General features: G+C 35.1%; 1 protein-coding gene across 1 annotated transcript; it reads left to right on the forward strand.

The window, feature by feature from the left end:
* Nucleotides 1–1,070: 1,070 nt before the first annotated feature.
* On the forward strand, nt 1,071–3,061 carry LOC131164834 (tubulin beta chain-like). The gene is made up of 3 exons (XM_058122333.1): nt 1,071–1,570; nt 1,700–1,969; nt 2,135–3,061. Exons 1-3 carry the CDS (start codon nt 1,177–1,179, stop codon nt 2,812–2,814), a joined length of 1,344 nt encoding a protein of 447 aa, XP_057978316.1. The 5' UTR covers nt 1,071–1,176; the 3' UTR covers nt 2,815–3,061.
* The last annotated feature ends 13,084 nt before the right edge of the window (nt 3,062–16,145 follow it).

Genomic DNA, 16,145 nt, shown 5'->3' on the forward strand with positions numbered 1-16,145 from the left:
CTCTCTCTCTCTCTCTCTCTCTCTCTCTCTCTCTCTCTCTCTCTCTCTCTCTCTCCCAATTTAAATATAACTACATCTATAAAACTATGTAAGTATAACTACCTTATCAATTTGTATCTAACCAAAATGTGCTTCCCTCATTTATTAATAGTATTTATTTTATTCAATCAAGAAAACAACAATTAACAGAAATAGTTCATTTATCAACACAAATTATGAAGAGTTAGAAACATTTGGAGAATATGAATTTCGGATCTTAGATTTGGATTTAAGTGGATTTGAATAAATTTTAATAAAATTTTATATTATATTTTATCCAAATTCAATACAAATTTAAATTTAAGACCTCTCCAAATATAATAATAGAGTTATTATCTCCCCTATGTTATCTTATTATATTATCACCCCTTAACATCCTCTACTACTTATTTTACCAATCTACTTGTCAATTTATTCTAAGAGATCTTTAATCTTGTGATTGAGCTGCTGGCATACTAAGGTCTTCGTTTTTTAGAATACTCTCGTCACGGGGACGATACATCTTTTCCTTTTGGTAGATGCACATAAATTTTGAAATTGACTTGTATTATTTATTTTGTTTCTATTCTTAAAAGTATATTTTTATAAATATCTTCACAAAACTTGATTCAATTTGCTGATGAAAACACAGCATATTCACTTAAATCATTTTTAATCTATATTTTGGGAGGGACAAAAACAGAGTAAAACAGAGCAAAACAGAGACAGTACAAACCAAAACATTCCAAATGCACCCTAGTAATCAATGAACAACAAAGATTATAAACTCAAGCACCTTACGATTACTATTAATTGGTTTTTGATCAATCCTACGTCTTATGAAGGTGTTTGCTTGTGAGGCAATGGGCATTTATGGGAAAATGGGGATTGTATGACAGATGAGAAGTCCCAAATGACACATCGCCTACCTCGTTGCCTCCTTCCCATCTCCAACTCATCTCTGAAAAGAAGTTATCCACTCAATTCCCACCTTAATTTTTTCCTTTCTCCCAAACACAAAAAAAGAAAAAAAGAAAGAAAATATCAGTGCGGGTCTCCGTCAAATCTCATCTCCTCTGCCTACAAAAACCCATCTCCAATTCACCCTGCTCTGTCCAAACCTCACCCTCTTTGCCACGTTTTCTTGAATCCAAGAAAATGAGGGAAATTCTCCACATCCAGGCGGGACAATGCGGGAACCAAATCGGAGCGAAGTTCTGGGAGGTGGTGTGCGAGGAGCACGGCATCGACGCCGCCGGAAACTACACCGGAAACTCCCACATGCAGTTGGAGAGGGTGAACGTGTACTACAACGAGGCGAGCGGGGGAAGATACGTGCCGCGGGCGGTGCTCATGGACCTTGAGCCGGGAACCATGGATAGCCTGAGGACCGGTCCCTACGGGAAAATCTTCAGGCCGGACAATTTCGTTTTTGGGCAGAACGGCGCCGGCAACAACTGGGCCAAGGGCCATTACACCGAGGGGGCAGAGCTGATAGACTCTGTTCTCGACGTTGTTCGCAAAGAGGCAGAGAACTGCGATTGCTTGCAGGGTATTAATCAATTAAATTTAATTTATAGAAGATTTTGGATTGTGATCAATTGATTAATTAAGTGTATAATTAAAATCGATCTGTCAGTGGGTTTTGACTAATTTGATGGAAATTTTAATGGGGGTGCAGGGTTTCAGATATGCCACTCACTGGGAGGAGGAACCGGTTCGGGGATGGGGACGCTGGTGATATCTAAGATAAGGGAGGAGTACCCGGACCGGATGATGATGACGTTCTCGGTGTTTCCGTCGCCGAAGGTGTCGGACACGGTGGTGGAGCCGTACAACGCCACCCTGTCGGTGCACCAGCTGGTGGAGAACGCCGACGAGTGCATGGTGCTGGACAACGAGGCCCTCTACGACATTTGCTTCCGCACTCTCAAGCTTACCAACCCCAGCTGTATATTCCCTTTCCTTCCCCCCATTATTTTTATCATTATATCTCTTTTATTTACATTCTTTCCCTGCGCTCTTCAATTAAAATTAAGGAAACGTAATATTTGTTAGTTATTAATGGGTGACTTAGTAATCTAATTGCGAATTCAATTCATACAATTAACTACAGTTGGGGATTTGAACCATCTGATATCAACGACGATGAGCGGCGTAACATGCTGCCTCCGCTTCCCGGGGCAGCTGAACTCCGACCTCCGTAAACTCGCCGTCAACCTCATCCCCTTCCCCCGCCTCCACTTCTTCATGGTGGGGTTCGCCCCACTCACCTCCCGCGGCTCCCGCCTCTACCGCTCCCTCACCATCCCGGAGCTCACCCAGCAGATGTGGGACGCCAGAAACATGATGTGCGCCGCCGACCCCCGCCGCGGGCGCTACCTCACCGCCTCCGCGGTGTTCCGCGGCCGCGCCATGAGCACCAAGGAGGTGGACCACCAGATGATCGCCGTCCAGAACAAGAACTCCTCCTACTTCGTGGAGTGGATCCCAAACAATGTGAAGTCGAGCGTGTGCGGCGTCCCCCCCACCGGCCTCCCCATCTCCTCTACCTTCATCGGCAATTCCACGTCCATCCAGGAGATGTTCCGCCGGGTGTCGGAGCAGTTCACCGCCATGTTCCGTCGCAAGGCCTTCCTCCACTGGTATACCGGGGAGGGCATGGACGAGATGGAGTTCTCGGAGGCCGAGAGCAACATGAACGACTTGGTGTCGGAGTACCAGCAGTACCAGGACGCCGCCGCCGACGGCGATGCCGAGGAGGAATCTGACGAGGACAACGATTTGGAGAACTGAATTTTTTTAAATAATTAAATGGAGATGGTGTGTTCGGGGTGGTCTGAACTTTAGACCGCACCGCATGCAAAAAAATTATGTTTATTGGGTGTTCTTTGTTCGTATATATGTTGTGAATTTTGGATTTTGTCATTTGATTATTTATGTAGTTATTATTGGTGTGAATTGTTTTGGGTGCTATGCAATGTTCATAGATAATCCATGATTTGTTTATTTGGATTGCTAAGTTTACACTTTTCTTTGTTTATTTGTTTATTTATGGTGGCTCCTTTTTTGTTTTTTGTTTTTTTTAAAAAATTTATCATTGAGGTAACTAGATCGCTCAATCATGTCACCTTTTAAAGCAAGTCCTTGTATTTTTTGTTGATGGTGAAAAGTCTGTCTCAAATAGATACAATAAAGCTGTGAAAATTATTAAAAATTTTAGAAGTTTGATTTAGTTAGACATCTTAAAAGAACTAGGTGGTGGAACAGGAGAAAATATAATAAAATTTAAAGATAAAATGATCAAAGATAGGGAATTGGACTATAGAGGATGCTATAAATACAAATACTCTTTGGAGTAGATTAGTTAACTCTATTAAAAAGATATCAAAAGAGATTTTAAGTGAATCAAGGGGAAGATTCTCAAATAGCAAGAAAAGTTGGTAGTGGGATAAAGATGTACAAAAAGTCATAAAGATAAAAAGAATTTAGTATAAAATGTAACAAAAATGTAGAAACATTGATAACTTTGAAAAGTATAAGGAGACAAGAAAAGATGCAAAAAAAGGACATTAATGAAGCTAAATATAGATCATTTAATAGTTTGTATGATAGATTAGTTACAAAAGAAGGTGAAAAAGATATATTTAAACTTGTTAAAGTTAGAGAAAGGAAGAATAAGGATTTAGGAAATGTAAAATGTATAAAAAGTAAGGATGATATTGTCTTGGTTAAGGACGAAAACATTAAAGAAAGATGGCGAAATTACTTTAGTAAGTTGTTTAATGAAAATCAAATAGAAACTTAGAATTGTCAAAGAGGAAAAAAAACTAAAAATATGAGATTTATTTGGAAAATTAGAGTTAACAAAGTTAAGTTTACACTAAAAAAGATGAAAAATGGGAAAACTATAGGACCAGATAACATCCCAATTGAAGTTTGGAAATGCTTAGATGATAACGGAATTATATGGTTAACTAATTTATTTAATACAATTATAAAACCAAGAAAATGTCAGATGAATGGAGGAAAAACACTTTAATACATATATACAAAAATAAAGAAGATATTCAAAACTGTAATAACTACCGTGGAATTAAACTTATGACTCATACGATGAAACTTTGGGAAAAGGTAGTTGAACAAAGATTAAGGTTAGAAACGAAGGTCTCAGAAAATCAATTTGGTTTTATACCTGGGAGATCTACGAGAAGCTATATATATTTTAAGAATATTAATAGAAAAGCTTAGGGAAAAGAAAAGGGACTTGCATATGATGATATTTATTGACCTTGAGAAAGCATATGATAGGATACCTAAAGAAGTTCTATGGTGGGTTTTTAAAAAAAAAAATAAAAAGGTGTACGTAGTAGGTACACTGAAGTCATTAAGGATATGTACGATGGAGTAATGACTAGTATAAGGATTATAGACAGGGAAACTGGAGAATTTCCAATTATCATAGGTGTACATGAATTTGCTTTGAGTCCTTGTCTTTTTGTAACGCCCCGAACCCGAGAGTGGGCCCGGTGGGTTATTTTTTAAATAAATCCGCTATGATACCAACTATAATGACCCGAAATTTCATTGTCTCTAATACCACATTCATCCAATAAAAGCAGCAGAAATTATTTAAATAACCTCACTTACATTACCAGAGTTCTACACTGTCACACACATAAACATAAGTATCTCCATATAATGTTATTACAACCCAAAGGTTAAAATAAAATATAAAAATTTCATATCTTACAACCACTCACAGTAGTTACCAAAACTAAACCCTTCCCCAAAGCTTTTTAAGCTTGGTATCCTGCAGGTCCTGAAAAATTTAATCATTCATTGGGGTGAGACACCTCTCAAAAGAAGGAATAAATTATCATTAGTGTATGGCTAACATGAGTTTTTGTGTAGAAAAAAAATATAACTTCTACTTTAACTTTAAGAAAACAGTATTTAAAACAATAATTCACGCCTACTTAAATAGGTAAACATACTTTCCATTTCATTCATAACATAATTCTACCATATTTTTTCATTCCATTCATAACATAATTCTATCATTATACTTAGAAGAACCTTTCTGTCTGAAAATCATGTAACATCATGAATTCACCTCGCATGATCGGGTTGTGCGACTCGAAGGCTAGACTTAGTTCGAGTGATCAGCCCAAAGCTAAGTCAATTAAGTCATGTCTGTAAGTACGACTTGCCAACCCCATGCTGACCAGTATAAGGGGGTACAAACTCGTGCTGACTTGTATACTGGGGTACATCCTTATGCTGACCTGTACACCGAGGGGTAAAATCTCGTGCTGACCAGCGTATACAAGGATGGAACACTACTCTTCTCTGGCCAAGTCGACTATCCCATACCACACTTTCACCCTACAGTGTGGCTGCACTATACTTCCTCTAGTAGCTTCGGTACCAAGCTTTCATTGTATTTGTTCATTACTGTAATCCTTTATCATTATCGTTTGACATAGTCATTTATCCTTTCCGTGGCCCGTACACCACCGTACCATTCATAATATATATATATATATATAAACATACATTCTTTTAAGATTTCCAGTAAACTCAATATAATACCATACATTTACTGTACACTCTTCTAAAAATCACAACCTGCTTGTTAACATAAATAAATCTCATGCCACATGATTTGGATATTAATTCATACTTTCATAATTAAACTTAAGAAGAGGATAGCATAATATAATCGTATATTTTGCTGAAAATATGGGAATGATCATCTCCACAATTAACAAAGATCTATTTCGAATGAAAACAGAGATAATCAACCCTACTCACTATAATCTTTTACAAATACATGTATAATAACTCAAAACCCTTATTTCATATACCCAATTCTTTCAGAAAATCATGTATAGTATTTCTGAAATCAGATACCCAGTTTTAAACGGTTCACCTTTCGAAAATAACTAATACAATCCCATTTCTTTACTTAAACTCAACTTTAGTTTTCCCCAATTATACATATAATAAACCAGATCCTCATTTCTATATGCCTGAATCATTCACAAATCATACGTAGTAATCATATGTCCATATATGGCAGTTTAATCGGTTCACTTTCGAAAACAAACTAACATAATTTATTCCCCTTACCTGTTCCTGAAAATATGTCTAAAACGATAAGAGAACGAAACCCTAGCTTCTCGAAACCATCGCGGTGAACTGATCCGGCAAGCTGAGAATGGAGAGAGAGACGATCGAAGAGCTAGCAGGAGTCCCAAGAGACCTTAGGAAGAGAGAGAGGGACGGGAGAGAGAGAGAGAGAGAGAGAGAGAGAGAAAGAGAGAGAGAGAGAGAGAGAGAGAGAGAGAGAGAGAGAGAGGAACCCTAGCTTTTAGAGGGAGAGAGGAAATGATTTTTTCTAAAATAAATGAGTGAACTTCTATTTATAGGCAAGCTACCCTCGCACGAAACCGTCGACGGTTTTCTAAGGCTTCCTCAAACCGTCGACAGTTTGGCACTTAAAATGCTCTCAATAGTTGAAATCGTCAACGGTTTTCTAAGACTTCCTCAAACCGTCGACGGTTTGGACTGTTCGAAACCCATTTCCTTCTTTTCTTTTCCTTTTCTTTTCTTTTCATTTCTTTCCATTCATTTTTATTTTCTTTTATTTATTTTTCTTGGTTCGGGTCTCTACACTTTTTGCTTTAGTGATGGACCAATTGACTAAGAGTATTCAAAAGGAGGTTCCATGGTGTATGTTGTTTGGAGACGATATTGTATTAATTGATGAAACAAGGGATGGATTAGAGGCTGAGTTAGATTTATGAAGAGAAGTTTTGGAATCTAGAGGCTTTAAGATAGGTAGAAATAAGACATAATATATGAAATGTAATTTTAGTAATGATAGGAGGAATATTGGAGACAAAGTTAAATTTGATGATGAAAAAATAAATAGCACTTGTGATTTCGATACCTTGGATCTATTATGCAAACTGAAGGAGAAATTGAAGATGATGTAATGCATAGAGTTGAAGCAGGTTAGGTAAAATGAAGAAGTGCTTCAAGTGCGCTCTGTGATTGTAGAATACCTTTAAAAATCAAGGGGAAGTTTTATAGGACAACTATAAGACTAGTTATGTTATATGGATCGGAATGTTGGGCGACGAAGAAACATAATATCCAAAAAGTAAAAGTTGTCGAGATGAGAATGCTTAGATGGATGAGTGGTATAACATTGAAAGATAAATTAAGGAATGAACATATCTGTGATAAGTTAGGTGTAGCTCCTATAGAAGATAAGATAAAGGAGGGACGACTTAGATGGTGTGGACACTTGCAACGTAGGCCACATAGTGTATTAGCGAGGAAGAGTGAGTTAGTTACTGTGAGGGATAGTAGAAGGAGTAGGGGTAAACCTAAAATAATTTGAGAGGAGATAGTAAGGATTTAATATCCATGAATCTGTCAGAAGAAATAGTCTATGATCACATAAATTGGCAGAAAATGATTCATATAGCTGACCTCACCTAGTGGGACTTAAGGCTTGATTTTGTTGTTGTTGTTGTTGTATTAGAAACTAGAGATGGCTCATTATCTCTTCCATTTCCCTTCCCATACCCTCCCATGCAAGATTCAATTTTGAAACTTTCAATAGAGTAAGTCTCAATCTCTAACCACAATAATATGCCTTCAAGGGTACTCATACCTCCTATTTCTCTTCCAACTATAAAAAAAAAAATGTTTTGTTGACATAAAATTCAAACTCAATTTCCATGTCCACATGCCATACGCAATGTAGAGACCCGGAAAATTGAATTAATGAGAAAATAAAGAAAAGAAGGAAATTCGGTTTGGTGTAGACCAAACCATCAACGGTTTGGTGAGAGGCCAGAAAATAGTTGATGGTTTTATGTAACCTCACCCTAGTAATGGTAAAAATGGTTTGGTTAAAAAGCCAAGTTGTCGATGGTTTCAGAAAAACCGTCGACAGTTTTGTCTGGTAGTGCTGAATAAAACAAATCCTGCAAGCCATTTTTAAAATTCAAAATCAAATCTCTCTCTCTCTTTCTCTCTCGGCAGCAGAAACCCTCTCCCTTCTCTCTTTGATTTCTCTCCTATTTCAGCCCGATTCGACAATCAGACACCACCATGGGGTCCTAGGAGCGACCCTTAGCAAGTTAATCGGTGCATATTTTCGATTTAGGAATTCCAGACATCACTCCAAAGTTGAGGTAAGGGTGATGAATATGTTAAATGTTTGGAATTTAGTTGATTAAATTGAGTGTATGGGCCTAGGAAATGTGAATATGATTACAATTCTAGGGTTGAGTTGATTGAACTGGGAAATATGATTTCAGGGTTTTGAGCTCCGAATGCCGCGAGCGTGGGCTTAGGATCTTCGCAGGAATTCTCTCAGTAAACAGGTAAGGAAAATAAATTATAACATATATTTTTAAGAAATTAACTGGTTAATTAAAATATGTGAAAATGAGAATATGGTATATAGTTTTAGAAAACTATGATATGGATATTTTTCCCTATGATTATTATATCGTGAATAACAATTAAAAATTATATGGCATGAGAAATATGAAATAACAGTTTTATACCGAGATTGTGATTGATACTGAAATATATGTTTTTACTGAGAAATGATGAAATGTGATATTCAGATATGTTTTTTTCTAAGAAATGATGATATATGAAATATACAGATATGTTTTACACCGAAATGATGAAATGAGATGTATAGCTATGTTTTCTACAGATTTGATGAAACGTGAAATACACGGATGTGTTTATACAGAAATGATGATACATGTGATATACATAGATATGTTTCATACATAAATGTTTAATTGAGTTATACATAGACATGAAATGAAATGTATACATAAATGATGAGAATTATACAGAAATGATAAGAACTATACAGATAAGATGAGATATACATACATGATGAAATGTGAATACAGAAATGTGGAAATGAGAACCCTGATGGACCATAGAAATACAAAGAGCACGATATCATTGCTAGCATATGTGTTAGTGCAACCACACGTCTTGTATATAGTGTGGCAAGACAATCGATTAGGCCTGAGAAGGGTTGTGTTACCCCCTAGGGTCCAGACTAGGATTGGGTAGGCCTATCGTGCTAAAGACGCGTTTATTTTTTATCTAACCTAGTAGGCTAGCCACGGTTAGGTCCCGCATACGGGCCACACACCCAGTCATGTGAGGTGAATATATGACGATGTAACACAATTATCCTCATATGGTTCCTCATTACAAAAGCGAAAAATGAACAACCATGAGTTACAGACGCGTTGTGCTATATGCTGGTGGATACTCATGAGTTAGAATATGAATATGAGAAGTGAAATGAAAAGTGAGCGGCCATGAGTTACAGGCGCGTTCTGCTATATGTTGGTGGATACTCATGAGCTAGAATATGAATATGAAAAATGAATAGCCATGAGTTATAGACGCGTTGTGTTATATGCTGATAGATACACATCAACTAGAATATGATTTTGAGAAATGAAAATTTATGAAAACATGTTGAAATATGATGATGAGAAACGAAAGCTTATGAAAACATGTTGATATATGATTCAAAGAAAAGAAATTTTATGAAACTATGTTTATATATATGATTATGAGTACAAATCTGTATATTTTTCCCAATTGATATATTTATTTATGATGAATGTGATATGATATATTAAATTCATGTTGTCACACACTGTAAATAATTTATTCCGTCTTACTAAGAGGTGTCTCATCCAGAATTTAAACATTTCAGGAAATCAAGATAGACAAGCAGAGAGAGTACCGAGAGAGAGGAGACCATAGTACCCTAGTAGTCAGGGTAAGCATTTTTGAGCTGGGGATGTGTTTTGTATGACCCCCAGAGTATTTTGTGGATTTTTGGGGATGTACATGGATTTGTGTATGTAAATATGAATAGAACTCTGGTATTTGTATTTGGGATGGTGTATATATTGACTTCCGCTGTTTGGTATACTTTTGTATTGACCCCCAGAGTCGGGTCATGTTGATATGGTATCAAAGATAATTGACAGATACTTGATAGAGATATTTGATAGATGTGTGACAGATTATTGTTATAAATAAAAATGGTAGAAAATCGGGTCGTCACACGCGGCGACCGCTTGCAACTAAGAACAAAAGAAGAGAAAGGTTAGGAGACCCTCAACAGTCTCCAGGGTCTTCTCTAACACTTAAATCAATATTGGGATTGTGTAATAGAATTTTAAGTTGTCCCCTATTTTCTTTTGATGTGATCCTTTTATAGGTTCTCCAAGACCCAAGGGGTTAATTAATTACCCCTATTAATAAGGAATTAAGGGGTCATTTTAGTTTCGACGTCAAAAATATTCTCATGTAATCACATTTTTGAAAATCTCATTCTTAGAAATAGGATGCCTACCTCATGGGAATATTTTTGTTTGGTTCGCATCGTATGATTCTCAAGAATATGCACAAAATTCTCATGTTAATCTTTGATTCAACATGGGAATCCTAGGGAGTATTTAAAAAAGACGACTATTATACTCTTGACATGCGTATAACATGTTAGCCCCAAGGTTTCATTAATGATACTTTGATGATAACACAGTTTAATGACTTTATATTTAAAGATGTGATTATACATGTAGCCCCTTAAACTTGAAGGAGTTGAATAATTAAGAGAAGTTTTTGAAGACTTAAATTGTTTCAATTTATATTATTTCTCTCTATTATATTGAGTTTTTATTGTGTATCTCTAAGAATACTAAAGAGATGACATTTTAAGTTTCTAAAATTTCTCTCTAGGACGAGCAAGTTTGAGCACAAAGGAAATTTTAGAGAGAGAGAGTTTTGATGCTTGATAAATCAATTTAAAGTGCTTGGCATATTTTCTCTGGCCTTAAATATATATACATAAAAAAAAAAAAAAAAAACTGGTCATTTTATACCCATTAGTAAAGTTTTCAGGTTAGGTCAGTCGAATGCTTATAGAGGCCAATCCTAACACTAGTCATTAAAGAAAAAATAAACCATTGTAGGCAAAAACTGGGCAAACCAGTCAACCGCCTTTAGGGGTCGATCGACCAACTCCAGCTTCTGCATAGGTCAGTCTACCCCAAGCTAAAAACCTAGTTTTGATCTCCTTTTCAAGATTTTTGTTTGTTTAATTCCAAAAATTATCACATTTTAATATTCTTAGAGATTTGCACAATAAAACTCAATACAATTGAGAGAAAACAATATAAATTGAAACAATTTAAGCCTTCAAAACTTCTTTTAATTCTTCAACTATAAATGACCACCTGTATAATCACATCTTTAAATATAAAACTATTAGATTAAAATAGTTTGTCATCAAAACATGATTAATGAAACCTTGTATATGCCTGTCTTGTCTATAATTCTATCAAGTTAAGACCCCCAGAGTGTGTCACTATAAAAATCATCCTCACATTGTCATCCCTAGAAGGGGGCATTGTGATACCGTGATTGTATTTTATACTGAATTTCTCAATGCTCTTGTCAACAATATCTGCCTTCACTTAGGGCATATAATTTTAAATTACAAGATTGAATTTTTTCAACCCTCCTATGGTATCATTCGTTACTTGCCTTGCTGCATGTTCCTCACTCATTTGTCCCATTCTCACTGAGTGTGTGAGCTAGGTTGGGTACTTTCCCAAAATACCAAATGGTCTTAATTTTGTGGCAGTGACCCATACCCACCTAGATCATCTGATAGCTCCTATCAACCCTGATTGTGATGGTGGTAGGGATTTTGATGATGTGCCTGGTGATGATGATGATGATGATGATGATGATGATGATGATGATGGTGATTATGGTGATGATACCTCGGCTACCCAAGCTGATTTGGATAATTTGAACAATCACATGGAAGAGTTGGTGATTGAGCAAACACACATTCGAGAGGATATGGAAACTATAAGCGCATTCTTTCACCAAAGGATAACTAGGATTGTGGCTTTAGCATATATTGTTTCTGGAGATATGTACAAATTTATAATGGATAACAGAACTAGTGTATATTGATTGGTATATGTCGTGGGATGATGCATTATGACTTAAACGACTTAAATTGTACGCTAATTGACTTGTGAATGAGTTTTTGAAATGAATTATGATACTACCTAAGATTTGTTCATAAGTATGATCGATTTTTGTGCTTTGTGATTGCAAAACTTTGGTCGAGTAATACTGAAATATTTTTGTGCAACTTGATGTACAGGGATTGTTATATTTTTAAGCTGAAACTGTGTCAAATTTTTTATGGATTGCATCAATTTAGGAGGAGCATGTAATTTGAGCTTTCTTGCCTTATTCTCATAGAAACTTTCATATTGAGAACTCATTTGGGTAAGTTGATTATTCTAAATATCCTTATGGAAGAGCCTTGAGCATATTGACAATGTATATATCTTTTTTGAAAGATGATGTGAAATTTGAACATGTCATTCTTAAAAATATTAAATATTTTTAGATATTGAGGTATTAAAGACATTAAAGAATTGAGCACCTTGATAATTAAGGTTATTTCATACTTTGAAAATATTTATAGAAACATGGACATATTTTTTGAAAATCCTATGCAGATTATTATTGAAAATGATCATCATATTTTCTTTTCTTTGTCAAAATTGAAAGCCTTGAATCATGATCTTTGAATATTGATTTTTTAAAATTTGATCTTGAAATATCTTGATTTTTCTTTTTTGGAAAAAAAATATATTATTTTAGTTCAAACTTGATTTTCAAAATTGTCGTCCAAATTGCAATACTCATAATACCCCACTTTTAGACGTTGTTAAGCATAATCTCTTTGAGACATATTTGATATTCCCTAAAAATAATCTTTTTAAATTAAAAAGGGAAGCATTTTAACATTTGATATCTCCTTCTCCCATTTATTGGTTTTGGCGATGTGAAAGGGGAGAAGAACGAAAAATGGAAACTTGTATAAGTGCGCATATTGAAAAATATAATTAAATTGTGTTTCATTAAATATTTTCATTTAATTTTACAAGTTTATTCGTATTTTTTTTTAAATAGTTTGTCATCATAAAATAAAATTAAAAATAGAGAGAGATTGTTAGTCCTAAGCTTTCATTAATTATGTTTTGATGAAAGTAAACTATTTTGGTCTAACAATTTTGTATTTAAAGATGTAATTATAAAGGTAACCATTTGGAATTAAAACAAACAAAAATTTTTAAAAGGAGACTAAAACAAGGATTTTCAGCCTTCAGCGGTTGACCCACACCCACAAAAGGCAGTTGACCGGTCCAGGCACAAGCTAAAGGCGATCGATCGGCCCCTATATATTAACTATTATATCAAATTTTATAGAACAATAATAACACTTTTATATAATAAATTAAAAATGTCAACTAAAATGTTAATTAACATAAATGTTAACACTTTTAATGGACATTTTAAACATTGTCTAATTAAAAATTAATTAAATTTTATTATTAATATTTGTAATTAACATTATTAATATCTCTAAAAATTAACTAAATTTTGTGTTAATTAATTTAATTGCCATTTTAATGTTTTCCAATTAAAATATTATTTATTTCCTAATCAATAATATTAATTAAAACTTTTAATATCTTTAATTATCACTTTATATATTTTTCTAACTAAAATAATTAACATTTATGCTAATTTAAATTTTTTAAATTTATTAATAACTATTCAAAATCTAATAATATAGTGTGATTATATTATACTATATGGGCATTATTGCCTAAAAACCAAAATAGCGAGGGCAATTTAGTCCAAAAAATAGGATTTCCATGAAACTTACCTATGGAGGGAGGTACGTAGGAGTAGGATAACCATGTTTCATTTTTTATTTTATTTTTTTGTACAGAGTCGGAAGCCACCCACATAGTGGCTCTGTCCCAAATTTATTAATAATTGTCACTTATGACGGAGGAATACCGTGAAAACAAAAGGATACTTGGGGCTTACATAATAACCAATAAAACACCTCATGCATCAAACCAAACAAAAGAAGAAAACAAACATATACCAAAATCAAAAGGAAACCAACTAAACATATCTCATATAAGTCGTACACATCTTATCCAATCTACACAAATATTTAATAATTTTAGGAAGTTGACTACTATTTGTAAACAAACTATTCCTTCCCATGTGTCACGAGCTAAGCTTGTTCAGGGCATTATGCTTGCCTGTGACCGCTTATCTCGTGTGTTTGGGATGGGTTTCCATCATGTAAATACTAGTGTAGGGTTATTTTCCAGTATTTATTTCATTGTAAGCCAAATAAGGCAGTATGACTCCTCGGTCACTTTGATGTTTCCTAGTGCCAGAGTGAGAATGGCCCAGAAAGCTCTTTAGGGGAGGGTGAGTGTTCATCAATCATTGTAAAACTCACTAGCAATTGTCAACGTGCTTAGCCTACTTGCCTCCCTCGCTAAGTACAACATGTCAACGGAGGATTTGTTAATGAATTACGTTTGCTTCAATATTTACTGCTTGGTTGCCACGGCTTTCATGAATTGATTATTATTTCCGCTGCTATCTGATTGAATGTTAATGAAAGTGCTTCGTGGATGAATGTTGGTAAACAAAAGGCTGGCTAGTTAAGTAAGAGTGCTTTAGCTAGCGCCGCACGGCCCTTCACAACGGTGTGAAAAAGGCGGACCGTGACACCATGGCACGTTACCGAACTAGAGCATCTGTCACTTTATTCCCTTCTCTACACAAATGATTTATAGAAAAATCTACTTCCTCCAATAAACCAATAAGCTACTCCCAAAAATCCCACAAATATCATAAAAAGCATTTACTGGATCTTATCCAATTTATTATAATATTCGAATCACATTCAATGTCAATACTAGTATGACTCAATTGTTTGCAAAGCTTTATTCATTTCATCACTGCTCTCAATTCAGCTTCATTATTAGAACAAGAACAAAAATATTTTGAAAAATCAAAACTAAAAGAACTTGAACAATCTCTAAGGATGTCACCACCACCCGCCGGCCCTGGGTTCCCTAAGCTACTCCCATCCAAATTTAGTTTCAATCTCCCTTACCTCGATTTTAACAATCTCACACCTTACATAGTTTTATTCTTTTTTATTCACAATATGCACTTCCAGATTCTGCAATATCCGAACATCAATATCATTTAAATGAGTCATAACTGTCATGTTCTTACTTAAAACCCTCATCCAATTTTTAATGGATAGCCACACATCTGTACTGCTCTCCAATTTTCCCTCCATTATAGTCATACATCTCCTTCTCCACAACCTCCAAACTACTAAATAAAGAATCAAATTCATCAATGTTCCTAATTGAGGGTATCAGGAAGCCCTATTAAACTACATTTGGATTCTTTCTTTCCAACTTTGGTGTCTAAGGAAAGGTACACCTACGTCCACTGAAACCTTCCTCCAAACATCAGCAACAAGATCTCCCTTATTCAAAACATGTTCCACATCTTCTGATTGTCTCATCTTATAATAATCACATGTCGAAGCAAGTGATACCCCCCCCTTCTCACCTTTTCATCAACGCTTAAGTACTCAAAAGTAGTCTTCCACATACAAATAGCAATTTTTTTCAGTAACTATTTGTTCCAAACTCACTTTACCCAATCAAACTTTGGAGCTCTAACTCCAATAACATCCCATGCCGATTTTGTATTAAAGCAACCATTCTTTTCCAGGAACCATAGCAGGATATCCGAAGAGTTTCTAAGTTTTCCAACTCTTTCCATCACTTCTTTCGCTTTATTAAAACCCAGAATCCTTTGCAAATTTTCCACATCCCACACATTATTAATAACCAAATCTTTTAATCTGATATGTGAATGTGCACCATCTGGAAATTCTAAAAACAAAAGTCTCGAATCTAGAAACTTATCATACCACAATTTTACATCTCCTTCTCTAACCTTCCACTAAGATTTACTTAACAGTTCAGGCATACACTGCAGAATTTTCCTCCAAAAAGAAGATTTTGATCTATGTGGCTTGCAAAGAGCAATATGTTCTCTTTTGACATATTTAGCTTTAAAAAATCTAAACCATAAATAATTTTGTG

Source organism: Malania oleifera, chromosome 9, assembly GCF_029873635.1.
Source record: "Malania oleifera isolate guangnan ecotype guangnan chromosome 9, ASM2987363v1, whole genome shotgun sequence".
In the NCBI taxonomy this organism is placed as follows: Eukaryota; Viridiplantae; Streptophyta; class Magnoliopsida; order Santalales; family Ximeniaceae; genus Malania; species Malania oleifera.

Coding starts and splice junctions, on each gene's coding strand:
- LOC131164834 (XM_058122333.1), top strand. CDS start 1,177: ATGAGGGAAATTCTCCACATCCAGGCGGGACAATGCGGGAACCAAATC. Junction 1,571..1,699: donor GAACTGCGATTGCTTGCAGG/GTATTAATCAAT, acceptor ATGGGGGTGCAG/GGTTTCAGATATGCCACTCA. Junction 1,970..2,134: donor CAAGCTTACCAACCCCAGCT/GTATATTCCCTT, acceptor AATTAACTACAG/TTGGGGATTTGAACCATCTG.